This window comes from Melozone crissalis, unplaced genomic scaffold (assembly GCF_028551555.1).
Source record: "Melozone crissalis strain CALT ecotype California unplaced genomic scaffold, PUWL_Pcris_2 ptg000004l_1, whole genome shotgun sequence".
Taxonomy (NCBI): Eukaryota; Metazoa; Chordata; class Aves; order Passeriformes; family Passerellidae; genus Melozone; species Melozone crissalis.
Genome location: NW_026535782.1, coordinates 40,599,686 through 40,626,719, shown reverse-complemented (window position 1 = coordinate 40,626,719; position 27,034 = coordinate 40,599,686). Strand labels below are relative to the sequence as shown.

The 27,034-nt window shown below is 51.2% G+C and overlaps 4 protein-coding genes across 6 annotated transcripts; 3 read left to right on the top strand and 1 right to left on the bottom strand.

The window, feature by feature from the left end:
* Positions 1–447: 447 nt before the first annotated feature.
* WBP2NL (WBP2 N-terminal like) lies at positions 448–10,077 on the top strand. Its single transcript, XM_054280044.1, has 8 exons — positions 448–531; positions 3,378–3,486; positions 4,035–4,170; positions 5,664–5,756; positions 6,566–6,754; positions 7,139–7,267; positions 7,586–7,662; positions 8,538–10,077. The coding sequence occupies exons 1-8, from the start codon at positions 473–475 to the stop codon at positions 8,583–8,585; spliced, it is 840 nt and encodes a 279-aa protein (XP_054136019.1). The 5' UTR covers positions 448–472; the 3' UTR covers positions 8,586–10,077.
* Positions 10,078–10,832: 755 nt separating this feature from the next.
* NAGA (alpha-N-acetylgalactosaminidase) lies at positions 10,833–16,288 on the bottom strand. Its single transcript, XM_054279988.1, has 8 exons — positions 16,110–16,288; positions 15,571–15,745; positions 15,251–15,428; positions 14,877–14,971; positions 14,041–14,202; positions 13,382–13,579; positions 13,028–13,171; positions 10,833–12,768 (listed from the first exon to the last, which is right to left on the bottom strand). Exons 1-8 carry the CDS (start codon positions 16,277–16,279, stop codon positions 12,586–12,588), a joined length of 1,305 nt encoding a protein of 434 aa, XP_054135963.1. The 5' UTR covers positions 16,280–16,288; the 3' UTR covers positions 10,833–12,585.
* A 551-nt stretch (positions 16,289–16,839) lies between these two features.
* On the top strand, positions 16,840–19,477 carry PHETA2 (PH domain containing endocytic trafficking adaptor 2). Of its 3 annotated transcripts, none has more exons than XM_054280056.1 (2): positions 16,840–16,890; positions 17,866–19,477. In XM_054280056.1, the coding sequence occupies exon 2, from the start codon at positions 18,495–18,497 to the stop codon at positions 19,290–19,292; it is 798 nt and encodes a 265-aa protein (XP_054136031.1). In that variant the 5' UTR covers positions 16,840–16,890; positions 17,866–18,494; the 3' UTR covers positions 19,293–19,477. The 3 variants fall into 3 exon arrangements, with proteins under 3 accessions (XP_054136031.1, XP_054136047.1, XP_054136039.1); XM_054280072.1 differs by having other exon boundaries at positions 16,848–16,890; positions 18,487–19,477; XM_054280064.1 differs by lacking the exon at positions 16,840–16,890 and having other exon boundaries at positions 17,372–17,961; positions 18,487–19,477.
* A 3,922-nt stretch (positions 19,478–23,399) lies between these two features.
* On the top strand, positions 23,400–25,906 carry SMDT1 (single-pass membrane protein with aspartate rich tail 1). Its single transcript, XM_054280156.1, has 3 exons — positions 23,400–23,555; positions 24,119–24,259; positions 25,619–25,906. Exons 1-2 carry the CDS (start codon positions 23,400–23,402, stop codon positions 24,254–24,256), a joined length of 294 nt encoding a protein of 97 aa, XP_054136131.1. The 3' UTR covers positions 24,257–24,259; positions 25,619–25,906.
* Positions 25,907–27,034: the final 1,128 nt, after the last annotated feature.

Genomic DNA, 27,034 nt, shown 5'->3' with positions numbered 1-27,034 from the left:
GATATCCCGACTGATGCTGCTGAGGGGAAGAGTCTAAACCTTACACCAGAGAGGCCCGCTCAGCGCATTCGGAGGCTCACAAGCCGTTCAGCACAGAAGCCGTTCGCCAGAAAAACTTTGCCAAGCACGGCAAATGCTGGACAACTTCCACCGAGGCAACTACGGCAGCGAACAGACGTGGTTGCCCTGAGCAGAGAGAGCCAGAGGAGCGAGCAGGACTGCGTGTAGGCACAGTGTGTGTTGTTCACCGTTGTGCGGCCAGGAGGGGCCGGGCAGGACCGCCCCTCAGAGCAACCGGCCGCCATTAAACGGACGCGGCACCGCCTCTCACTTCCGCCTCGCTTCCCTCTCACTTCCGCCTCGCGCGCGCCGCGGGGGGCGGGGCCAGCGGGAACGCGTCCCCAGGGCGGGGCCGCGCTGGATGTGACGTCACTACCGTCACCGGGTCAGGGGTGGGACCGGCGGGGCAAAGATGGCGCTGAACAGGAACCACTCTCAGCAGGGCGGTGTCGTCATCCCCAATGCCGAGAGGTACCGGGGGGCCGGGCGGGGCCTCCTCGCCCCCTGTCCCCTCAGCGGGGCCGGGACGGCGGGGCCCGCTGGTGGGAGGCTCCCGCAGGGGCGACCCCCGTTCCCTGGCCGGCCGCGCAGGCCCGGCTCGGCCGGGGGTCTGCGTTACTGAAGGGCTCCCTGACAGGGCGGGGGCGGGCTGGGGCGGGCAGGCTTGGCTGGAGTCCGTAGAGCTGCCGCGACTTCACCGCGGGAGCTCCGGCGTCCTTAAAGCCGCTCCGGCGGGCGGGGGTGCTGGGTGAAGACTGCGGCTACCGTTGCTCGTAAAAGTCAAGGAATTGGGGTTTTGTAAGCTCAAGCACTTAGTGACGGCAGAGCGGCAGAGACTGTTTAAGGTGGGAGTCTTGGTCACTTGAATTCGTAAGTGAGGAACTTGAATTCAGAGTTCCTCTGCGGAGAAGCGCCTCTCCGTGGAAGCACAGCCTGCCTCGCCCCGAGCGGGGATTGACCGGCCCGCTGAACAGACTGGGCCTTCAGTCCGGTCCTGCTGGGTGCTCCCACCATCCTGGCACGAGAAATCCTAGAAACCCGAGGCCCAGTAAAGCATCGAAGTAAAAGGATCAAAGGAGTTGGTTTGGGTCTGGTGATCAATAGGAACACTACACTTGAACAATATGCTCCGTCTTGAGTTGAGTTTGGAGCTGACTCCTCATACCTCAGCCGGGAAGGTTCTCTGACATGTTGAGCTCATGTTAAAGCTTTGAGATTTCTCTACCCTTTGAATCCTGGGCTGCACCAGAAGCAGCGTGGGTAGAAGGTCAAGGGAGGTGGTTCTATCTCTGTATTCCACTCTGATGTGACCTCACCTGCAGTGCTGCATCCAGCTCTGGGGTCCCCAGCATAAGAAGGATATTAAACTGTTGGAGCAAGTCCAGAGAAGGCTACAAAGTTGGTAAGAGGAACGAAGCACTTCCTCTGTGAAGGCAAGCTGAGAACATTGGGGCTGTTCAGCCTGGAGAAGAAGGTTGTTGTGGAGACCTCACTGCGACCTTCCAGTATCTGAACAGGACCCACAGGGAAGGCACAGAGGGGCTCTTCATCAGGAGCTGCAGTGCTGGGACAAGGAGTAATGGGTACAAGCTGAAAGAGGGGAAATTTAAGCTAAACTTTAGGAAGAAATTCTTCACTCTGAGGGTGGTGGGGCACTGGAATGGGCTGGAATAGCCTTCACATTGGCTTGAGATCATTAAACCATACATTCTTTGGGGTGCTGCTCGGTCACAAGTGAGGGCAGTGTGGCTCCACAGGGTGCACAGTCTCTGTGACAGCCCTGGACAGGCATGCAGGTGCAGACTGGTTCGGCAGCCTCGTTACTCTCTGTGGTGTGGCTCCATGTTATTTGCTTGTGTGAGTAGCTGCAAAGCAGTAAACATTGCAATGACTGCATAGAAATTCTTCCCAGTGAGGCAAAATTATGTGAAATGCTGCTACAAGACATGATTGAGGGAGTGTTCTGGTAAGATTAAAGCTGTCAAAAAGATGGTTGTGTTTAGCTTAGAATATGTGTTTCCCCCTTGCATTTTGGAAATGGAAAGAGCTCTGCTGTCTCATAAATCTGTCCCTTCCAGCCAGTCTGAGAATCTCCATCTAGCTCAGCTATGAAGTAGTCTCCAGTAGAATTTCTTGGTCAGGTTGTTCTTTCTTATCAAAGCTGGACTTTTCAACATGTTTATTCTTGAGTAGCTGCATTTTTCATCTACATCTACAGTGTTCTTCTCTTCCCTAAACAGCAAACTACCTGAGACTATAAGGCTTTTTGGTTGTTTTTCCATATGGTGGCCCTGAAGATTCCTCCCTTCCCCAAATAATTGCACAGTTTCCTGACTTTATTTGACTTCTACAGTATGCTGAGCAGAATTCATAAGGATTATTTTAGATCCAGCTCATTCAGGCTTGTGCTGGTTTAGGGTTTTGTCACGTTGGTTTTCATGCTCTTGAACCACAAAACACCTTGGAGTCTTCTGCCACTGTAATATGCTGAAGGTTTATCACCCTCAAGGTTCTTTTGTTTATTCTGCAGATTTTCTTACTCTGTGGTATGTTTTGATCTGCACCACAGACTCAGTGACGTGCTTTCCCAAGATGCCTCATTTTTTTTGGAAATATATTTACTTTTTCATGCTGCTCTATACCCCTGACCCTGCACCATTCACAATTCTCATTTGGGTTTGTGTCATTAGGAAGCTCTGCTACTGTTCCCATAGATCTCCAGCAGTGACATCGTTATTGCTGACTCTGCTGCCTCATTGCATCATTCCTTAGCGTGGTACTGTTTACTACAAAAGCCTGCACAAGTCACCTGAGGCAGGGTCAGCCCTGAGGCTTCCAGTGCAGCCACCTCCTCGGTTTGCACAGTGGGTGTGGTGCCACAGCAGTGCTGTTTTCCAGTGCAGAGGGCTTGATGTCAGCATGGGCTAGGGAGGGAGGAATGCTCTGAGATTACACCTTGGCATCAAGGGGATGGTTTCTGACACCTCAGCCCTTTCTGTGCCCTGATCTTTGGGCTGGGGGTCTTGGTGTGTAGAGTGGAATTCCTCAGTCTGACACCGTTGGAGACAGAAACCCCCCTGTATTTTAAAGGTGCCCTTGTGGAAGGAGGGGCAGGGCTTGTCTCAGATGAGAGCGTGGATTCTTCCAGTCTGCATAAATCACCCCTCTCTGTTCAAAGCCAAAACGGCAGGGGCTGCAGCAGGACTTCAGGATACTGCTCAGATTCTGCTGTGCTGTTCCCTGCCCTGTGTGATGAGGGTATGTGTCAGAGCTGTCACCAAGTTGGTCTCTCCAATCTGTCTGATTTCTTCCTGCAGTGTCCTCAAACAGTGCAAAGATGTGGAGCTCTCCTTCAGTGACGTGACAGGCAAGCCTGAAATCTTCAAAGGCACCAAAAAAGGAATGCTGTATCTCACCCCCTACAGGGTAAGTCTGATGCCAGCAGGGTTGCTTCTTTCTCAAGGGATCTTGTAAACTTTAAACCAGAAATCTAGTTGATGATAGAAGAAGGGATTTTTGTTGTGGAAGGGACCACTGACAGCACTAGGTAGGAGAAGGAAAGGTGGAAATGGGATAGTCCATACCTATGCCACAATCCCAATCACCTACAAAGGCACATGCAATCCTGGAAATCACTGTCTAGAGAATATATTTCATATAATGTGTCAGTCAATCATACTTCCTTTGCGGACTGTCATAGATTATCCTTAAAAAGCAGAGCAGTAAAACTCAGTAAATGTGCAGGTGTGTTTTAAGTGGTTTATTATTTTGGATTGTACGTGCCTCAGGTCAGTGAGCCGTGTGCCATCAAATCTGTTGGGGATCCCCAGTGTTAAAGCTGTGAAATAATTCAGTGCATACTCATACTAGAGGTGAAGTCACCCTCTTTTTGGAATGCTGATACAGTGAGAGCTCCATCATCACTCTCTCTGTGGCACTCAAGTAATTCAGAAGCATTCCCTGCTCTCTTGCAGATGATCTTTGTGACCAAGGGCAAGGATCCCATGCTGTCCTTCATGATGCCGTTCTATTTGGTGAAAGGATGCTCCATCGAGCAGCCCGTTTTCTCTGCCAATTACATCAAGGGGCAGATCCAGGCCGAGGCCGGAGGTACGTGCAGTGCTGTGCAGATTGAGCTCTTCCCAAGCATCGCAGCCCATTTTTGCTGAGCACCAGACCAGATGATGTGCACAGCAATGGCAGAGTGGCTGTGGTGGTATAGCTGGTGTGTCCACACTGGGCTAACTCCCCTCTCCTGCGCTTCTGGCCACTGCTGCCATGTTACTTCCTGCCCTCAGGCCAGGGACTGACTTGCCCAGCATGAGTTCTGTGTGATTCTTTAACTCCTGTCTAGCTTTGTGTGTCGTGTTTACTCACTTTCCCGATGTGCTTGTTTTTCTTTGACCTGAAAGCTTGGACTGGTGCCTTGGTCATTTACCCACCCTACTGATACACAGAATTAGAATTAGCATCCACTTTTGGTTTTTTGGAAGTCAAGAGCCCTTTGGGTGTGGTTTGCATGGATCTGGGAGTCTGCTGTCCATCATTGATTTAGCTTTGATCCCAATTTGATCATGGAGGCACAGTAACACTTAACCAAGTGTTTATGACCACATGGGGAATTGCAAAAGATAAACAGGGATTGGAAGCACGGCTTTTGGTCCAAATTTCTTCCCTCTTCAGCCCTTTCATGTGCATTTTCATGACATATGAAGTGCGTATTCTTTTTGCTTTCTGTTTGTAACAATGTTGTAAAGTGGATTGTGGATCAGCCCACTTTCTTGGGCTGAAGTCATACTAAGACAGTGATTTTATAGAGGTGAATCTCCAAAGAAATGACTTTATCCATGATGGGCTCTTTTGTTATATTTCTATACTTTATTTCTACTTTGTCCCCAAGAGACTATCTCTCTTGATACTAATTTAATTGTTAGACAAGGAAGGTAAATCTTATATTGAAATGACACCTATTTTTTGTTAAAAACAAAAAGTGCCCTCCACCAAAAAAATCCACTAAATCCCAAAAAGTCCTAGAAAAACCAAGCAGTCTTACTTGCCTTGCAAGACATTGCCTACTTGATTTTTTTTTTCCCTGAGAAGTTGCTTTTATGCCTCAGCATTTAAAAATCTGTCAGAGCTTCTATGTGTCAGTGAGATTAAAGATGTTACATTTGATTTAAATCCTGGCTTGAGTTGCAGATCCTGATCTGTAGTTCACTGAGGATATCAATAAAACTTAATCTGAGGGCTTTTGGTTAATATCCTCAGTGAAATAAATGTTCCATCTTTACACTGTTCTTTATTAGGTTCCATTAAACCTTTCAAGAAAGAACAAAACAACCTTGTATCTAGAGTAGGCTGCTTCTACATGACTCTGCCTTTCAAAGGGTAGAACAATAAATTCTTGATCCTCTTGAGATGTTATTTTGGGGGACATCTGATAGCAGTGCCATGACTCCTTCTTGTAATAGGATGCAAAATAGTTTTGAAATAAAGAAGAAAATAATAATTGAAGTATAAACAGAATAATAATTGAAGCATAAAATAATAATTGAAGTATAAAATTTTGCTGGCTTGGATTCAATCGTAATTCTCTCTCCTAGGTGGCTGGGAAGGGCAGGGGACATTTAAACTGACTTTCAACAGTGGAGGAGCCGTTGAGTTTGGACAGCTGATGATGAAAGCTGCTTCTAGTGGTAAGGGATTTTCAGATCCTGTGGTTCCCTCATGGTTGTCTGAGTTAGTAAGCAAATTGCTCTTGTTCTGAACTTCATGGGAAGAGGGGTACCCTAGGCCCTCTTCCACAGCAAAGTATTTTTTTCTCTTTCCAGGGGAGCTTTTGGTTTCCCTTTCAATCCTTTTTCTTTATTTCTTTTTAGTACTTTGTGCAGTCAGAACGTTCTGGGGTTTGGGCTTCCGAGGGGGGACCACGTTTTTCTACAGAGCCTTATTTCTACTGGAAAAAAGTTGAAATATGTGATGGTGAAAAATTGCTTCACTTAGCTGCTCTCAGCTCATTTCTAAACTAGTGCAGTAAGATGGGAAAAGCTAACGTGCACATTTGGAGAGGGCAAATATAAGTTTCAAAAAACAATTTCTTTTTAAAGTTTTCAAATGGAGGAACAAGAACTCTTTTCTTGATGAAGTTTTCTTTTTTAAAAAATGTGTGTTTTAAAATATACTTGTTTTCAGAATGAAAGTATATTAAAGGAAAACACGCTGTACTGCTGCTTGCTTTAGAGTGGTGTTTCCTTCAAGCAGTGGGAGCTCTGTGGTGGGACTGGGACCTGTGAGGTTGTAGTTTTGCAGCTGGTTTCCTTCAGCACTCTGTGACTAATGCTTTTCAGGCACAGTACTATGCCGGGACTATATAGTGAATCTACATAAGGGGAAACAGGAAAATAACAGGAAAAAAATAACAGAAAATAACAGGACTATTTTCATTTTATTCTCTCCATTTAGTTCTAAGAAAAGATGTCTGGCTTACTAAACATGTGTTCCTTAGCTTCCAGTGGGGTTCCTCTGCAGAGCCCTGGCTATGGATACGCCCCTGTTCCCGGAGGATACGCCCCTGTTCCCGGGGGCTACGTGGCCCCTCCGCCCCCGAACGGAGCCTACCCCTATGCGCCGCCTGCAGGGAGCGCCTACGGACCGGCTCCACAGCCCATGGGCTACCCCTACGCCCAGACCCCAGGTTTGCAAGTTGTGCATGGGGACTGCCTCTGATGTCAGCTGAGAAGAAGTGACAGTGGTACACTGAGGGTTGCTGTAGTTTTGTCTCCATCGAGGACCCTTGTCCTTGCAGAAATCTGTCACATGCTGTTGATGACACCCATGTGTCACTATAGTTCTAGTTACATGAAAATGTCGTTTACAAATTGTGCTGCTGCTTGGTAGGGAATGATTGCCTGCTGACGTGACAGGCATTAGCAAATTATCAAATCTGTCTGCATCCCTGTCAGGCCTGGAGAGCTTCCCTTACCACTGCTCTTGTCCCAGCTACTGTGCTGTCAGGCCTGTGAGCTCTCTGTCTCGTGGTCTGCGGTCCGAAGTATCAGCCCGGTGTTGTCTTTTTCAGGTATTTACCCACCACTTCCAAACATGAACCCCGTGTACATGCCACCTCCACCACCCTACTCTGGGGCACCTCCTGCAGAATCCTCAGGCCCCTCAGCTCCCCCAGCCTGGGTGAGCCCAGGAATGCCAGGTAAATGGGATTGGGTGGTTGCCAGGGTCTGGGTGCAAGTGGGTTTGGGCACAGCATGGGGTGCAGAAGCTGTTGTTGCAGTAGCTCCAAGTCTTCTGTAAGGAGCTGCTCTGCCTTGCACTGCACAGCTGGTGGTCAGCCCTAGCCAGCTTTCCTGAGCTGCTCTGGGTTCTAACCCAGCTTGCTGCAGTTCCTCTTGGCTCCTTGGGCCTTTGTTGGCTCCTTGGGCCTTTGTTGCCTGTGAAGCTGGGGAGAAGGCTCTGGGACTAGGGCCATTGCCTCAGATATTTAAGGTGGCTTCTTTTCCTTCCTTTCCAGGAGGCAGTAAGGCCATGGAAGCAGCTTCCAGTGCATATTACAACCCTGCCAACCCACACAATGTGTACATGCCCATGGTGAGTGCCATGCCTGGTCTTCATGTGCCTACTCCCTCCTCTGGCACTAGCAGAGATGGTGCTTTGCTTTCTTACAAAGTCTAGTGTACCTTCATGTTGAACATGGACAGAAAGAATGCCTTTTTATGGGAGAGAGGCTCCCATGAGGAAGACTGGTGAATTTTTCAGTCAGGAAAGGAGGAGGGCCTTAAGATTGATCCATTAACAGCCATTTACTTCCTGTCTTACTCCTAAAGGCATAACAGACTTGCATGGGCACAGAGAAAACACAGAGCTCTCTGCATCCATTGGGCTTGAAAATGAGGAGAGTTAAAGAAGGATAGGTCACTTAAGGATGATGGCATGTGGGTTTCTGTTTTGGTTTCTTTCTGGGCTGCACAGGGACAGGGAGGTCTCTTACTGTTCAGTCAGTAGCAGCCAGTAGGTTGTCTGTAGCCTCCATCTGGTACATGGCAGTCTGGCTGTGCCCCTCACTGCCTTGCTTGGCTCTGGCAGGCTGGAGACTGATGGAGCAGCAAAGCTGGCCCTCAGCCCGGGGTTTGCTGTCTGCTGGGTCAGAGCTAGAGCTTCAACAGGGACCAAAGCCCTGGACAGGAAGGGAGAATGGCATTTAAAACACATTAAATGGTTCATTTGCAGTAGACCATTTGTTACCTGGCTTTGAGGGGACTTTTCCTAGAAATGTTATGTGTCATGGAACACAGCTGATACCAGAGAGGAATGGTGTGATGAAATGGCAGCTTAAAGCATAGGACTTCATTCTGCCTGTAGCTCACTGCAGGGCACTCATTGGTGGTGAGCCAAGCCTGGGAATGTCTGGGAAGAGCTGGCCATAAAACAAGCATGGTTGTTGACTCTACTGTGTCTCTTTCCAGGATCAGCCACCTCCTTATGCACCTCCTGAGGATAAGAAGAACAACTAGCAGAAGGAAATTGCAGCCAGCCTCCCACATTCTCTCTCCCTGAAGACAACTTGGCTGTTAATACCCCTCAAGTTAGCATATCTCTAGATCTCTGTTTCTCTGCAATAGATATAGTGCTGGGCAGCTGAGCACCTGCCCTCATTAAACATTGATCCAGTGGCAACACAAGGCAGGACAACAGCACTTTCCTACTTACTTGCTTTGTCTCATGGGGTCAGAGGACTAACCTTTTGCCCTGCCGTTGGCTTGAGGAGAGAGATGGACTTATTAAACTGTATCACATGACTAATCTAGGACTAAAATGTGAAGGCTCTGGGATCTTGTTGGAGTGAAACAACTTGGAATGCCAAACTTTTGACTTCTGAAGCCCCATACAGGAAGGAAAGGTGTAGAGAGCTATGAGGTTCCCTGCCCAGATCCTCTGGTGCCCTAGAAAGGTGTTAAATGTCCTTAAATTCAGTGTGAGATGGGGCTTTGGACATGCTGTATTGTGTTGGAAGTGTGTGGCATTCTGGAATAACAAGGTCATTACCTTGGGAAGTGCATTCGAAGAGATGCCGAAGCTGTTTGGCTACAAAAGAGGGAAGGGGATGGGTCCCAATCAACCTGTCTTTGTAGCCATTGAATAGAGGAGCAAACAAAGGTGTGCCTCAGGGCAGTGAGCTCATAGACTGGCAGGCCTGAGGATCAGTCTGTCTTTTCCCTGTCCAAGCAGGTCCCATGTCTGTGCAAGGATCCTGTGTCAAGCAGCCTAATGGAGTCAAGTGCTGCACAGGAGGCTGCCTGCCTTGGAGCAAAGTACGTTACATTAGGCAGATGACCTGGCAGTAGCCTTGTCAGGAGACAAGTCCTGCAGCCCTGGCTCCCTCTGCTGACCAAACTTGTGCTGAGTGCTACCTCCACAGGGGAAAACTGGCCTTCATCTTTTCCTTCAGCTGCTGGAGCCAGGCTGTGTGTGCCCACACCTGAGCAGTGTGGGCAGGTGGGCACTGTAATGCCACAGCTGGTTGCTCACAGGTGCAGTGCCCTCGGCTGGGAGCTGCTGTCTGGGTGGGAGTTTCCAGTGCTTGGCTCTCTTGCAGAGACTCTGGCTGCTCAGCCGCAACCTCTCCTTTTTCTTTAGGTCATAGTGAAGTTAAACCTGCTCTGAAGAGAGTCTCTAGTCTGGTGGAGACCCTTGTGATCCTTTACCTTTATCCTAATAGGGTGACTGTACTTCTTCCTACAGCCTCCCTACCTTCACAAGGAGGGGAAAGGAGTGTTTCCCTCTTACTTCCCTGTATGGCAGGGCCCACCTGCAAGTCAGGTTTGCACAACTTAAAAGAATGAATTCTTAAAGCAGTTCCACGTGGGGGGAAGTAAGTTTCCTCATCTATAAACACTTTTTCTGACTTAGAGATATTCTAACAACTCTGTATTTAAAAAAAAAATCAACCATGAATGTTTGTAACTTTTTCAATTGCACTTTAATACAAGAGTGTTGATACCTTTATCTGCCAGTTCAGTGGTGGGTGTGTGTGTGTGTTGTGTTGACCTTAATTCTTGCATACTCCACAGGAGGCTAGAATGAACTAGAGGCACTGCTGCTGTTCCCTTGGGTCACCTGTGGGTCAGTACATCTCTCTCCCTGGTATGTTGCTAAGCTGGACCTGGAATCAAGTAACTGGGGGGAGTGAAGAAAGTGGGGCTTATCCCCTTTCTGCCTGGGAAGGGTAGAAGGCTGGCTGGGGCCTGTGGTTATACCCAGGTATCCAGATGTTCCTGTCCCATCACTGCTTGTAGCAGGGGCCGTGTCACCACGCTGCTGCTCATTACAGCTGCAGTCACAGCACCTCTTCTATGTACATTACACCAGAGGGGAGGCCTTTAAAGTCCTTAAAAGAAACTTCTCGGCAGCATTTTTTTTTCCAGCAATGGAAAAAATAAATATATAATAAGGCAAATGGCACTTGGCTGTAGATTGTTGTGCCAAGGAATGTTGCTACCCTGCTGAACATGATGTAACTACTGGAAAGCAATTTCCTACTCTGCATCAGTGCAGTTTCTGACAGGAAACCTGTGGTGGTGTTCGCAAAGGTCCCAGGATGAGGGAAGAGATGGGAATCTTGACTCCATGGTTCAGAAGGCTGATTTATTATTCTATTATATATATAATATATAATACATAATATATAATATATATATTATATAGATAACATTAAAAGAAAATGATATGTTAAAACTATACTAAAAGAATAGAAAGAAGGATTTCATCAGAAGGCTAGAAAAGAAAGGAACGAATGATAATAAAATTTTGTGACTGACCAGAGAGTCCAAGACAGCTGGACTGTGACTGGCCATTAATTAAAAACAACCACATGAGACCAATCAAAGATACACCTGTTGCATTCCACAGCAGCAGATAGTTATTGTTTACATTTTGTTTCTGAGGCCTCTTAGCTTCTCAGGAGAAAAGATCCTAACAAAAGGATTTTTGATAAAATATGTCCATGACAGAAACCGGTTAAATTTCCTAGCACAGTTGTTCCTGTTTTGAGGTAATGACCCTGTAATCCTACATTAACCAAGCAGGTATAGCTAGCAACACATGAAACAGAGTCTATGATCTACTTCACTTTATTTCAATCAATTTGCCTCAATCACTCCCCAAGAACAAAGCCAGCTCATTGTTTTGTTGGCAAGTCCTCCCTTATTAGAACTGCAAGCGTTCTGTTCAGTATGTTGACCCTGCAACAGCCGAGAAAGTTTCTGGAAGGGTCCAGAATCAACCATTTGGTCCTTCAGGAATCAGAGTGGACACATGACCAGGAACCCTCCCACAGCTGAATAGAAATAGAGAATTTTTTTCCTAATCTAAAATGTATTTCTTCAGTCTGAGGCTGAATCTTGTGTCACCTAGAACTCCATAGGTAATCTGCTGTATGAAGGTGAAGCAGTTGAAGGCTTTAGAGTGTCCTGATGCTCACTTCCAGTTTATTAGTGTAGGTTCCTCCTCAGGATAGAGCTGTGGATTCAAGAGCCCTCGGGAGAAGAAGCCTTTCCCTGAGATACCCTGAGTTTTCAGCCTGCTGAAGTAGGATCTGATCCTCCTTTTAGCAGAAATTTCCTTCTAGAGAAAGAAGGATGCAGCTTTCAGCTTGGAGGCATCTGTGACCAACTCCCAACCCAAAAGACTACCACAGCTGAGTATCAGCATCTTCCTGCCAGCACTCCTACACAAAGTGCTATGGCTCTGCAGTTTTTGGTGTGTACCACAGCACGGCTCCTGGGGTTGTGCATGGCGCATGGAGATTTTTGCCCTGCTGTAAACTTCTACCAGAAGGGCTTCAATACAGTGCTAGCACACACAGGAGGGTGCAGTAGTGCTGGCCTCTGGAATCCTGGCAGCAGGATTCTAGAGGCCAAAGCCTCACTGCACAGGGCCATTATGCCTCCAAGAGCTCTTGGTCCTGGTGGGGATACGTGGGAGGGATGCAGCCCAGCTGGCAGCTCCTTATTCTAAACCAAGCTGATAAAAGCAAAAGAAAGAAGGTGACAAAGTCTAATCCTTAAGGTTAATGCCATCACACACCTGGGGGAAAAGGGAAAAGGGGATGTCTCAACCCTAGGAGATATTAAAGCACCCAAAGCCTTTCTACAAGTGTAGTTCAAACAACCTCTGCAGCATCCAGTAATACCCAGCTCAAAGCAATGAAGTTCTCAGGTGTCAGAGCTGACAAACGTCAGTAATGGTGGACTCTACTTGTATGGCATTTTCCACAGGAGCATCTCAAAAGGCTTTGCAATCACTGAGGCACTATGCTCTGCACACCCTTAGGCAGTGGGTAACAAGAATTCCTGGTTTATGCAGACAGAGCAGACATCATAAAGCTGGTACCAGGGGATGGTCACTGCCCAGCACTGCTGGGCTCACCAGCAAAAGGCACTTGTGCAGTGAAGAGCCACGTGCCTTGGGGTCTCACAGTTCACCCTGGCACTGGTCCACATCCACTGGGCCCTGTCACAGAAGGGCTGGGTGGAAACCCTCAGCAGGGGCTTGCTGCCTGGCAACATGCCAGGGTTGTACCAGGAGTGCCATGGGACGGAGATACCACATCACCACCCCTGAGGGGTTAATAACCACTGAGAAGTTGTCTGCTGTTCTTAAGGCCCCAACGATCTTCCCAACATACACGTCTTGTACCTGAAAGAGAGAGATGGAGCTACCAGCAATTCCAGACCTTTCATCTTGGGGTCCAGCTGTAGTCACGGACATGGAATAGTGGGAAAGGGCACAGCAGTGGGCAACAAAAGAGTGACCCAGTGGGCAGCTGCCCCTTCATCCCAGAGGCATGGGGTGAGAGTACTCCCTCTCACCCTCCCAGATCGCATAGAGATCTGGGAAGAGGGGGATCCATGTGCCATGGGACTGCCCTGCTATGCAGTGTGTCAGTGGGGCTCACCTCATACACAGCATCCTCAGGGAAGTGGAGCTTGGCCAGGCTGGTGGTGTAGCGGAAGGGCATGTCTGTCCTGCGGCTGAAGAACACAAGGGCGCTGGCAGCCCGCGACAGTGGGCGCAGAAACACCTCGATCTGGGATTTCTCCTAGGGGTGGGGATAGGTGGGTGAGGCAGAGTTGCCAGGAACAGTGTAACAGAATTCTGACTTTGCCCTGTGGGGCTGCTACACCAGCAGGACCACAATCCCACAGCTCTCTTGCTCCTGTTTCTCTGCATCGCTTCCCTCTCCCTCCTTATTCTGATGCTCTGTGCTACTCCTGTCTGCTCTCCCAAATGCATCTGCTTTCCCCCTAACCTTGACAATCCTGCGCCCCTGGATTCCCAGGGGGTCCTGGTTGATCTGGATCATCAGGCGGTTCTGCAGGATCTCCTTGGCACTGGGGGAGATGGTGCGGAGATCCGTGGACATGAGGAGCGGAGCTGCCATCACTGTCCACAAAGCCATTTGGGAGCGTGACTGCTCGAAGCTAAGGCCAAAGTTTCCAATGATGAGCTGGAGGGGAGACAGTGAAAAGACGGAAGTAGCAGAAAAGGGTTAGAAACTTGTCTGCCTGTCACCTGTGGTGATGCTGCTTCCTGCTGGGAGGGAATGCACAAGGGAAACCTCACGCACACTTTTGCTTCCTCTTAAGTAGTCCACCACTGCCATAGGAGATCTCATCCCTGCTAGCAACATACACTCATTAATACCCTTTGCTTCAGCACTATTTGCCCTAAGGCTGTGCAGGGAAGGACAAGAACACCTGAAGAACTTGAGAGGTAAATTCAAGTGGTGAAGGGTTCATTGCAACCACAGTGGTTTTTCCCACATCTTAGCCAAGGGCAACGCCAGCTTTGCCTCTGCAGCAACAGGACTCCTGCTCCTGGAGCTCTTCCTTTGCCCTGCCCCTAGAAGGGGATCCCTGGAGATGCTCATCCCCAGACAGGGTCCAAGCACCCATCACCCAGCCACACCATGTCCGGGTCGTTCCAGTGGCCGGGGCCAGCTGCCGGCTGCAGCACGTCCTGGTTTGTGAAGAACCAGTCCACAATGGAAAGGACACTCTCCCAGGAGTCCTGGATGTCGTCATAGTTACGCCACAGGTTGCAGATCTCTGCCAGGATGGTGTAGTTCACCTGACAAGGAGAACAGTGTCAGGCAGGAGACAAAAAAGAGCTGCTCTGCAAGGTGGGGGAGGCAGGGGCAGCACTGTTGAACTGTTGAGAGCTGCACTGTCCAGCAAGTGTGTAAAAGACACAGGAATCTGGAGAAGGGCAAGGAGGGAAGGGTAAGGAGGCAAGACAGAGTCATATCCCACTGTGTCTGGGCACACCCCAGTGCTACAGGATGTCTGGCAAAACAACCACTGAGGCCATGGGGAAATCTGATAACTTATCTGCCACAAGAATGAGAGCACCTCAGGACTGACTCAATGAGTGAAAGAGGAAATATCTGAGAGCAACCAATTCTCGAGAAACATATACTAGGAAGATTATCCTATTTCAAGCACTGAAACCAGACAAGATTGTTTCACAAGAAGACTGTCAGGACCAACCCCACACCATCTGATTAGAGTGGAGAGAATACACTCCAGAGCCTTCTTCCCACAAACTCCCATCACCTAGCTGTACTGGGACCCCCAAGTGTCCCCAGGTGCCTGGCAGGAAGGCCACATTCCCTCTGGGACTGCAGCACCATCCAAGGGTGGAAAACTAAGTTGGGTGTAACACCCTGCTCCTGGTGCTCCAGCAAGAGCTCCTCCAGGGCACAGGGGACATGGGAACTTGCCAACAGATGGAAAAACCCCTACCTTGGGAGGAAGACCCCCCTGATATGCTGGCCAGCTGCAGGAGTAGACAATGGGGCGGCCTGTGGCGTTCAAAGCCCTTGCCATTTCTGGGTATCCTTAGGGAGAGAAGATGACAACCAGTGAAGGGGGTGGCTGGCAGCAGCCCATGTCCCAGTAGCAGCCTTTGTCCCAGCCCACCCAGCACGGGGAATACCAGGCTAGCCTGGCTTCCTTCCTTACACCAGCTCCAGGGCACACAAACTCCCGCCTCTTTTCCCAACAGTTGCAATAGGAGGCACAAGGGAAGCACTGGGTGGCCCAGTGTTGCTGCAGAGGGCCAGCTGCCCCACCCCAAGCAGCAGGGAAAGGAATGCCGGAGGCTGGTGAACTTTTACCCTTTGCCTGCTCCTCTGCGGACGAGTAGCACCCATCCAGCTTCAGCATGTCTACACCCCACGCTGCAAAGGTCTGGGCATCCTGCTTCACATTTTCCAACATAGTGCCTGGGTAGCCCCCACAGGTGAAGACGCCCAGGTCACCATAAATGCCCAGCTTCAGGCCTCTGGCATGGACCTGTGAGGAGAACAGAGCTGCAAGGAGCAAATGAAGGGATCCAAGGTGTCTCTCAGGTACCAGACTCCTCTTTTCCTTCCCAGCTCTCCCACCATACTGGCATGGGAACAGAGAACCCCAGTGGCCCCCAGCAGGCACTCACATAGTCAGCCAGAGCCTTAATTCCACTGGGAAATCTCTTGGGGTCGGGAACCAGCTGCCCGGCCGCATCCCGCTGCTTGGCAGACCAGCAGTCATCCATGTTGATGTACTCGTAGCCCAGCTCCCTCCAGCCATCCTCTGCCAGCCGGTCTGCCATCTCGAAGAAGAGCTGCTCGCTGTGGATTGAGGAGGCATGGCAGGCTGAGACCCTGCGACCCTCGTGCCTCAGCAGGTGAGGCAGGCAGAGGGATTTCGGGTTAACTGGGGGCTCTGGAGGGCCGGTCCGGGCCATAGGAGGGTCTCCAGCGCTCCTATTTGAACCCTATCCATGTTTATTGATCTCACCGAGGTGGAAGCATTTCCCCGGCTGCCTGAAAAGCCTGGCCACATCCTTCAGCTCTGGAGGCTCTCCGGCCCAGCACCGGGGCGTCTGTGCCTCCCGCCTCCCATGCACCATCCACCGCGGGGTCCCAGGGACCCAGACGGTGCCAGAGCCATCCCGGGCCTGAAGTTCGACCTGACCGAGCCCCATCCACTGACCTGATGCAGTTGTGGGGATCCGCCTGGCAGTCCACGTTGCAGCGGAACCTCTCCCAGGACATCCAGCCCATGGGGGGAGTGCGCGCCAGCCCGTTCTCCAGGGCCACGGAGGGCAGCGCCACGGCCAGGGCCAGGGCCAGGGCCAGCCCGCTCAGTGCCACCGCCTCCATCGCTGCTGCTGCTGCTACTGCCGCCGCGGCACAGAGCACGGAGCGGCTCTCCCGGCCCGGCCCCGCTCACATGATGCCGTCCGCATCAGCTGACGGACCGTCCACGCCTCCTTCCCTCCCTCCCGCCCGCCCGTAGCTACCGCGCCCCGCCGGTACTGCAGCCCACAGCCGTGCCGCTCCATTAATATCGCTCCCCCACCTGCACCCTGTCCGTGCTGCACCCCACTGTGGCTGCACCCCGTAGCCGGTGCCCATCAGCACTGCGCCCAGCCCGTACTGCACCCCGCTGTAGCTGCACCCCGCTGTAGCTGCACTCCGTGGCTGGCACCCTGTCACCGCCGCCCCCGTGCCTGTTGCACCCCACAGTGACTCGGAGCGGGGGTTTAGGTCCCCCCCAGGTTGCGACCCCGCAGAGGTGTCGGCCTGAGCGAAGGGGCGCGGGAGGACTCGGCTCCGGTCTGGCTGCGGTGTCCCGGCCCCCCCGCTCCCCCCTGGCCGCTGGCGGGGCGGTGCTGCCGGCGCGGCGGGACGGCCCCGGCGGCCGCAGGAGCCTTCCCCGCCCGGCCGCGGCAGGGCCGGGGCCCCGCACCGCCGAGCAGCAGCGGCCGGAGGTGAGCCGGGCCGGGCAGGGGCCGGGGTCCCGCCGGCGCACGGGAGGCGCTGGGCGAGGGCCGGGTGGCGCCGGGGCCGGGCCGGGGCAGGGCAGGGCGGCGGGGCGGGAGCGGCGGCGGGGCCGCGGGGGGCGCAGCCACACGACGAACTCGCCCATGGAGGGGCACAGACACTCACAAAGACACGCAGCCCCATCGCACGGGCGTGCGCCCGCACACAAAGACAGAGCCCAGCACGGCACACGTGGGACCCCCGCAGCCCCCCCGCGTCAGGGCCGGCCTGCGCCGCCCCGGCTGTCCGCAGCACAGTGAGCCAGGCTGGGAGCTCCCCAGGGCAGAGCACCTCCAGGGAGCGAACGGCCTTTCCTTGTGTCTGATCGGGGTCTTGGGCTTTTTTCAGCGGGGGTCCGTGCCCCCATGTCCTCAGCCGTGCCCCACAAGCTCTGATAGGAGAGAGGGGCTCCGGGAGGGATTCTGGATGTTGCTCAGCAGTGGGGAGCTCCTAGCGCCCAGATCCTGGGAGTGGTGGCTGGGGTTTGTTTTCTGCATATTTCTATGTGTGGAGTTTTAGCGGTTGGAAATCCTTTTGCAATTGAACAATGCACAAAGGTTTGTACTGGCTCTGCCCCTCAAGGCTCTGCCCTCCTTGACTTGCTGAGTCGCCTACCAAAGGGCCTCCACAAATGGGGCAGTGACAGCTTCTGCAAAACATTTAGTTTTTTCTTTTAATAAACCCCAAACAAACCCAGGAGCCAGAACACAAACCCACAGGAGCACTGGCCTGAGCTGGGATAGGGCTCAGGCTTTGAAGCAAGTGTATGTTCCCCCAGTTTTGCTATCCCAGTTTCCAGTGCAGCTTACCTGCACTGAGGACCCTGGATTTCTGAGGTGGGAGTGACACAGCTCTTAGCTCTGTCAGTCCCAAACTGTTCTGGTTCATAACTCCTTCTTCTTCATCCTTTTCCTCCTCCAAAGATGGTGCTCATCACGCCAAAGCCTCGGACACCCTCGGCTAGGGAGCAGCCTGGCCAAGGAAGACAGCGAGGGTTTGCAGTCTGACCTGCACAGCTGGTATGGCACCTTGCATCCCACTGCTGGTGAACCTGCTGGAGCTGGGAGTTCTTCCAGGAGGGCTGGTGGGGGTGGGTGGTCCTGCATGGAGACGGGGAGTAGGGAAAGGGGACAGAAGTGTAAGTTCCAGAGCCCTTGGGTCTGAAACACCCTCCTTATCCTGCCTTCTAATAGAGAGCAAAATGAGTGCCTTGCAGGCAGAGAGGCAAATTTCTTTGATGTGCCCCATTAAAAACCAGCAAAGTAGGTCACCTGTGGAATAAGAAATTAAACAGCGGTGTTGGCGTTCACAGGGAAGGCAGGTGTCTGCGTGGTGAGGCTCTGGTAATGACCTCCTCTTTGCAGCAGCGAGGAACCAGCCTGCCCTTTGTAGGGTACCTGCTGGGTTAGACGCTGTCCTGTATCAGTGGCTGCTGGAATAGGGGTTGCTTTTCCCTGGGAGCAGGATCGGGCCTCTTCTGGTGGGGCCAGTGACATGCTCCTCACACCAAGACAACCTCTTCCCCCTCTCTCCTCTGTTCCTAGGTGGGGCGATGAAGCTGAATGAGCGGAGCGTGGCCCACTACGCCACCTGCGACTCGCCGGCCGACCACACCGGCTTTCTGCGCAAGCGGGTGGAGCGGCACCACCACCATGGCACCTCCTACCAGCGCCGCTGGTTCGTCCTCAAGGGCAACCTCCTCTTCTACTTCGAGGAGCGGGAGAGCCGGGAGCCCATGGGGCTGGTGGTCCTGGAGGGCTGCACCGTGGAGCTGTGCGAGGCCGCTGAGGAGTTTGCCTTTGCCATCCGCTTTGATGACGCTGGTGCCAGGGCCTATGTGCTGGTGGCTGACGGGCAGGTTGCCATGGAGGCCTGGGTGAAGGCACTCTCACGGGCCAGCTTTGACTACATGCGGCTGGTGGTGAGGGAGCTGGAGAAGCAGCTGGAGGAGGCCTGCAAGAGCTTGGCTGCTTGCCGTAAGTCTCCAAGGAGGTCCTCCTCTGGCAGGAAGAGGCATCTCTCCAACCCTGCCTTGCAGCCTCTCCAGGAGAAGCCCACCACCCTGGAGAATGGCTACTCCACATGGAGTAGTGGTGGTTGTGTCGCTGGTGGAGCCACCTCCCCTGACCATGATGGGGGGCAAACGAAGCCCCCGCCCCTGCCTCCACGCCGGCGCTCGGCCGCCAGCAGTGCCACAGGATCTCCAGCACCTGGCATCTCACCAGCCATGCTGGAGAGCCCAGTGCCACCAGAAACCATCTGCTTCTCCAAGCTGCACAACTGGTACGGGCAGGAGATCGCAGTGCTGAGACGGGAGTGGCAGGAGAGGCAGAAGAGGGGACACCCGTGACTGGGGGCACAGGACACAAGTCACTGGCCAGCTGATGCCTGGAAGCCTGTCCTGCATGCAGGAAGAGTAAAGTGAGGGACACTGCTTTCCCCCTGCCCTCCTGAATGGCTGAGTGTGATGTGTGTATGCTTCACTTGGGAGGGACTCAAATCTCTAAACCTCACATTTAATTTCCACGAGGCTTTATACAGCTTTATACTGGCTGTATAAAGCCTCGTGGAAACCAGGGGAGCCACCTTTACTTAAACTCTCTTTGCTGGAAATAGGAGCTGCCCAAATCAGCAATGAAACTCAGCCAACAGGCTTGGCCACTTGCTGTCCTGACACAGCGGATGCTCTGGGTGTTTCACCCCTACCTCTCCTTCACCACTTTTTTTTTGTTGTTGTTGTTTTGTTTCTCAGTGTGGAAGTTTGCTTTTGGTCAGTACTTATTACTGTCTGTGGTCTTGTGCCAAAGTCCTTCTGCCTTTGTTCTTTTGCTGCAGATAAGGCTGGGCTCTCGTGAAGTGCCTCTGACAGGCCACTGGCCCTGGCGCGTGCCTCCAGCCTTGTGCCTCTCTCGCTACAGGACACGTGAGCCTCTGCAGCTGTTGCTGGCACAGCAGCTGGGGCTTTTGCATAGTTTTTTTGCTTTCATCTGCACTAACCCTTCTTTCAGCTAAATCCTTCAGGATGTAGATATCATGGTCTTGCAACAGTCTCTTTATGTGCTCATACTCAGCAGCAAGCCTGAAATGGAGACACAGAGCTTGGCCTGAAGCCTCAGAAGCACACCAGGAGCACCCCAGGGCTCATCTGGACTCTGTCAAGTGGTAACCAAGCCTGCTAATATCTCTGGCTCAAGGTTTCCCTGTTCCTATACAGGGATGCTCAAGCCTCTTTGCCTGGGCAGGAGTAAATGTCTCAGCCTTTGTTTAGAACCACAGCCCCTGCAAAATGCCATGGAGGGCTCAGTCAGCTCATGGGGCTGCTTGCCCAGGAGAGTGTCCAGAGCCACGCTCCTGCAGGGCCTCTCTCAGTGCTGTGGCTCTGCCCAGCTCCCGGCAGTGCTGCGCAGTTGGAGGAGAGGCTTTGAAGGGTGGGGAGGGAGAGGGGCCTGGTTCAGGAGGAGAAGTGAAGGTGTGGGAGTGAGTTATGGGTGTTGGCAGTGTCCAGGCTTGCCTCTCCAGTGTCAGAGCCATGTCGTTGCCTTCTACCAAGCCTGCACCCGGCCTGCTGGCGCTTCCCTCTGACTCCATGTCAGCATTGCTTGGCTGATCTCTGCAGCACATCCTGTCCTCCCAGCGGGCTGGGAGGGCTGCAGGGAGGGCACGCCTGTCACCTCACTGTGGAAACACACTTGTCCATCAGTAGGTCACAAACCTTGGCCACAAGGCACACGGTACAAATAGGTGGGTGCCAAGCCCAGGGACTAGAACACCCTTGGGATGGGATTTAAAAATCTCCCTTATCTAGTTGCATGCTTCCCATCTGAAAACATTTAAGCTGTTTTTATTGTCCTTTTTTATTAAAGAGCTTTGCTAGGAAAGAAAAAGCCCATTTCAGATCATGACTGGCTGGAACCTTTCTGGCCTTAAATACACTCAGCTTCCTACTTTGCAATGGCCTATAGAGATAGCCAATGCAGAAATGAAATTAATTCTGTTAACTCTTGGTGCCTTTTAAAATATGTCTCTGGTAGTTTTGGATGATGAGCTTCCAGCCTCCTGCCTAATTATAGCTTAATGGTATATTAGAGGAAATCAGATCTTAAATTAGATCTTACAAATGACTTTGGGCAGTGAGAATGTAACCTTCACTTGGGAGTAACACAATCCAGTCCTCTCCAGTTCATGGTTGTATTACTTCACAGCAAGGGTCTTCAAATTCGGGAGGATTCTTTTTCTTCGGCTTTTGTGAAAATATTTCAGAAAAATTGGGAGCAGGTGGCCATGGGGCAAGGCCCTGGCTTCCTCAGCAGCTTAGCTGGTTGGACGTAGGGGCCATTTCTGCCTCCCTATCCTGCTGCTTGAAAAGTTCGGTACTGCAGCATTCCTGGCTGCAAATGTGTCCCTTTTCCCATGCCAGGACAGCAGCATCAGGGGATTGCACTACCTGTGCCTCCTTGCTCTGAGCATGGGTATTTTGGGACCAAGGTCAAATAAGTATTTTCCTGTGGTTATATTTTTTTAGTGTAATACAGAGAGAATATTCCTGATGTCTCAGATTAATATAAGGCAGATTGACAGTAAAGACCCAACTTCCAAAACAAATCAAAATGTAGCGGCAGTTCCTACGTGAGACCCAAGAATTGGGAGTGACTTGAAAGGGAAGATAAATTAACAAAGCCAGTTCTGTCAGAACTGAATCTGAGACAGTATTATTCATTTAAGGGCAGTTTCACTTTTAAGAAGCCTAGTGTGTTTTAATAAGCCAGGATTGTGCTCGTAACACTACTAAAGAGCTTATATTTAATGCTTTAATCTGTCCCATTCAAACAGCACAATTTCCACGCTACCTACCTTTGCGTTAGCCCATATCCCAGTTAAATCCCAAATCCTGCAAATGAGGCACTGCGCTCTGCTTCCCATCTCAGTGCGTTTGGAATCATTCTGTGTTTTATTCTGCAGTGCTGACAAGAAAATGGCTCAATCCTGATCCACATTTATGCTCAGCCCAGCCATCCATGCCTGGGCCTTTGGATGGGCTTGATCAGGGTTTCCTCACCCCCCCACTGTTGTAGCAGCCATGTTGGAGCCTTGCCCAAATTTGTGTAGGAGTACAGATTTTTTAATGATCACTGCCACTTGCTTCATTAGGCAGGAAGCACCTGAGTGCTGCCCTGCCTCCTCAGAGATGGGGCTATGGAGCCAGCCCAGCTGAGTTGCTTGTGCTGGCAGTGCCTTTGAAGCAGTGCCTTTGAAGCAGCCCCCAGGCAGGAGGTCGGGATTTCAGCTTCCTGGGGTTGAACATTCAGCTGGCTAATGGAGCAGCCTGTCTGTCTTCCTGCAGGCAGAGGTTGTTACAGGAAAGGCAGGGAGTTTTCATTGCACATTGTCCCTGGCAGCAAAATAAGGCTGATTGCCACCCAGGGTTTTTCTCCAGTCGTTCAAGTTTGGACTGTTTGGACGGTTTCATCACCTGCCTCCACTTTCCCTTTTTAGTTTCAAAAGTAGAGAATGTCTATCTAAACAAGTTCCTAGGCAAAGGGGGAGCTGAACACTGAAATTGAATGGGTACTTTACTTGAAGTACTGAACTAAGATCCTTTTCTAAGAGTTTTCTTTAGTGCACAAGTGATGAGAGGAAGGTACTGAAATGTAAAAGAAATTGAAAGAGGAAGGGCAATTCTGACATGGCCTGCTAAAATAGTTGATTTAATCCTTACATTTTTCTGAGGCTAGCATTTCATATTTGAGCCCGTTTTTTGGCTACGGGGTGGACAATAATGACCAAGATCAGGCGTTTTGTGTTACAGTAGCTACTGCACTAACAGTGCCTGGGGGAGCTACCCCTCAGTGTTACCTCTCTCGGCTGCCTTTGCAGAGAAGCTGAAAGCAAGCCCCACTGCAAGGCACGGGGCATCTTTCACCAGCAGCACCAAACTCGTGTTCTGTCCGCACAATCACCTGGAAAACACTACGAGCGAATCCTGCCTTTCCAAGTGCTTCTGTTTTAGGTAGGGCCTGTTCCCTGTTTTAGGAGATGGTTTTGCATGCGCCTGTTGTACACGCGGAACTTGTATTATACATTACATTACATTGTTTAGAGTTTGTTTTACACGCGGAACTTGTATTACGCATCCTATTACATTGTTTAGAGTTTGTATTTTATGTCGCGAAGCCGAATAAACCGGTTTGATTTGTAGCCCGTGCCCTGTTAATAGATCCATGGAGCCCCTAGCGTGTCTGCAGGGCCTGGCCATTCCCCCGGCCCGGTTTTCCCTTACCGGGAGGCGGCGGGGACAGCCCTGGCCCTCCGTCCCGCGAGGGCACCGAGAACGCCCAGAGACCACGGGGGGCGCGGCCTCACCTGCGCATGCGCAGTGCCGACAGCACCGCCTCCCCACAAGCCTCGCGAGATCCTAGGTGACGCCTGGGCTGGGCCGCGACTCGGGGCAGGCGGGACGATGGCAGCGGCAGCCGGGCGGCTCCTGGCGGCCACCGTGGCTCGCTCGGGGCGTGCGGGCTGGGCCGGGCCGGGCCGGGCCCCGGCCTTGCCGCTGGTGCCCTCCCGGGGCGCCACCGTCACCCGCAGCGGCGCCATTTTGCCCAAGCCGGTTAAGGTGAGTGAGGGGCGAGCGGGCGGAGGCGGCAGCCACGGGTGGGAGCGGTCACCAATCGGTGCGGGCGCAGCTGTTGTGGGCGGGGTCGTGGAAGTGAGTGACAGTGTCTGGGACCAATCAGCGGGGGGCTGCGGGCGAGAATGCGGAAGCGCTGGGCAGCGGGAGGGAGACGGGAGCGGCCCCCGAGTGTGCGGGGCTCGCCGGGCCGGTGTCCCCCGCGTCCCCCCCGGGTCAGGCAGCGCTGCGACGCAAGGGGGACATCAGTACCCGCCTACGCGCCGCCCTTTGTCACCGACGGCCGCCCCCCCTCCCAAGTCACGGGTGTTCCCTGCCCCGGGCTGCCCGCTCGCTGGTAACGATATAATAAATACGTTTGTAACGCTATAATAAATACTCTCATAAAGCGCGGTGCGGTGACCGGGACTTGGCACCGGGGACGCAGATCGTTCTGGGAGCCGCTTCTCGGCTCCTCCGCGCGCCTGGGGAGCCGGGAGTGCGCCGGTTCAAAGTCGCCAAAGTGCGACTTGCTTGGATGTAAAGATCCACTTTTTACATCCTTGCAGACACCCTTCGGACTCCTCAGAGTGTTCAGCGTCGTGATCCCTTTCCTGTATGTTGGCACTCAGATCAGTAAGAACTTTGCAGCCCTACTTGAAGAACATGATATCTTTGTCCCAGAGGATGACGATGACGATGATTAAACGGTATGTCATTAACTACACCAGCAATCTAATTATTTATGCTTCCCGTTTGGCTTGGGGCAGGGAGGAGAATCTCAGACAAGGAAATACAGCCAGCAACAGCTTAAAAGATGTACTTGCAGTTAAACACATGGACACAGATATAGCCTTTGGCTATGAACTTTTTTGTTTCATAGCAGAGTAGGCCAGACTGGTGTCTGTGCAATCTCCATGCCATGCATTTCTTAGAGACTGGAAAAAGTGATGGTGTTTTAGATCTTGCTAGCTGAATCAGAAATAAAATGTAGTCAATGAGGGTCTGTACTGCAGACAACAGAGAGACTTCAGTGTTCCTACATTACATACACACCCAAAGAATGACAGCAGAGCTGCTGAGGAGTCTGAAGCACACCTGCTATGAGGAGTGGCTGAGGGAGCTGGGGCTGTTTAGCCTGGTGAAAAGAAGGCTCAGGGGAGAGCTTATCACTCTCTACAACTACCTGAAAGGAGGCTGCAGCCAGGAAGGGTTCAATCTCTTCCCAATTAACAAGCAACAGGACAAAAGGAAATAGCCCCAGGTTTTGCTAGGGAACGTTTAAATTGGATATTAGAAAACATTTTTTCAGGGAAAGGGTTGTCCAGCATTGGACCAGGCTGCCCAGGGAAGTAAGTGGTGGAGTCACATGCCCTAGAGGTATTTAGAGGAGGTGTAGATGAGGCACTTAAGGACATACTTAAGCAGTGGACTTGGCAGTACTGGGTTAGCAACTGGGACTCCATGAACTTGAAGGTCTTTTCCAACCTGAACGATTCCATGATTTTGTTCTACTTGTTTACCTGTTTAAAAGTCTTCTCCTAACTCACAGAATGACTCTTAAAACAGAATCATGTACTGTCTGAAATTCTGATATAGGTGAACAATGTTAGAGCATTCCAGAACCCATCAGAACAAACTGTCTGCTGGGTGTTACAACATTGGAGTAGTTGGACCATTCAGACTCATTGCAGAAAGGAAGAATGGAAATAATTCACCTTTATCTGCACTGTGCTACACTTTCTACCATTTTCCATTATTCTGTTTAGCTTGCTCTTGTGTAAAGATTTGAGTTTGGGTGTATTTCTTTATAGAACAAAGAAGCTGCTTTAGAGAAGTTGTTGTAAATCATGTAGATTTACAGTCAGTTTGGTGGGTGTATTCCAGTTGATAAAGGGGCTTTCCAGCATGCACTGTGCAGCTAAAAGCTAAGACTTAAAAGATTGCAAAGACTGCACTGGCCTGTTGTTAACTCCCTTTATGTAAACCCCATCTTGTGTAGTTTTGGGAGGAGGATGCAGACTGCAGCTCAGTAGTGTATCTGTAACACCTTGTTTTTCTATTTGCAGCACTGGAACAGAAGAACAGAAAGGAGAAAGCTATTGACAAAACAATGGTTCCAACATCTGTCCCCTGTGTTTTGCCCTTCCCAAAGGGGACAGGGGGCTTTGTATCCCCTTTTGCCAGTGAGTGTCCTGCACATCTCTGTATGCTGGAAATCTGTAATCAGGGTTGAAGAAGTGCTTGATAGGCCCTGCGTCCTTGCACACACATGCTCACCTCATCAAAGACTGCTTGGGATGCCTTTAATTAGCAACATGGGAAACAATTAAAGACCCAGAGATTGACATGTGCAACTTTGGTCCTGTGTTTTTATACATTATTTGCCTATGTCCTAGCACTTCTGTCTTAACCTTTCTATCTCTGGATGTCGGTTCCAGTGGGGAGACTCTCTTCATGCTTACTTTCTCTTTTGAGTCCTTTCAGAAACTCACTACTCATCTACAGGACATGTGGAATCCTAGGGGAAGCAGCAGCCCCACAACACAGCCCTGTTAAAGAATGGAGTGCACATTGACAATGGCACTGTTCAACAACCTAGCAGCTGTATCTGATGAGGACTGTGTCATGAACTTCACCTCACTGAAGATGAACAACAGTATTATCATCACAGAGTTAAAACTCTGAGTGGCTTTGGTAAAGGGTTGAGATCACAAGTTGCAAATGAACTTGTTCATGTGTTTTATAGCATTTCGTCTCTGAATGCTGGCTCCAGGTATCCAATATTTCCTAGGTAGTTCAGTACTTCCTTCTGAAAGAGCCCTAAGGTATTTGTCTTCTTCACTGTATGAACTTCAGCTCCTCTTTTCATAAAAGTGTTTGCTATTGCACTTAAATCCTTGCATCATAGACTTTAAAGGTCTCCTTTGCTGTTACGGCACAGGAAGAATATCTTTAGTCACAGCAGACCAGCTGTTCTCTCAAAATGATACCTTGAGAGGTTGGTCAATTATTTATTTTTCTTAAGCCAGCACTGCCCCAGTGTCTTATGGTTTCTGGTCACTAGGTCTGGCCTCTTGATTGCCCACTTCTTCCTTCCTTATTGGTGTTGCTGTTGAACTGGCAGCAGTGTATAGTTCCAACACCACATTTGTTCCCTTACTTCTCTGGCACAGTTTTTAATGTTTGCTCAATAACTCTCCAGCATGGCTACTAGAGAAAAGGGAGCCTGTAATCTGAGTAACCCCGAGAGCTGCAGCTAAAGGCAGCTGTTAGGTTCTTGAGTCACTTGGTGTCTGAGTTGCCCCCTCCATGCCCAAAGCCACCTGAGAGGCAACTGTTCCAGTTTATCTGTTCTTGGGAGCCAAACATGTACCTACTTCTGTTTTAGATGCTGCCAAAATCCTTTTCACTGCTTTGTCCCTCCTGGGCCCCTCCTGGCTTTGTCAACCCTGGAGGCCCAAGGCAGCTATGTACACGTCCCT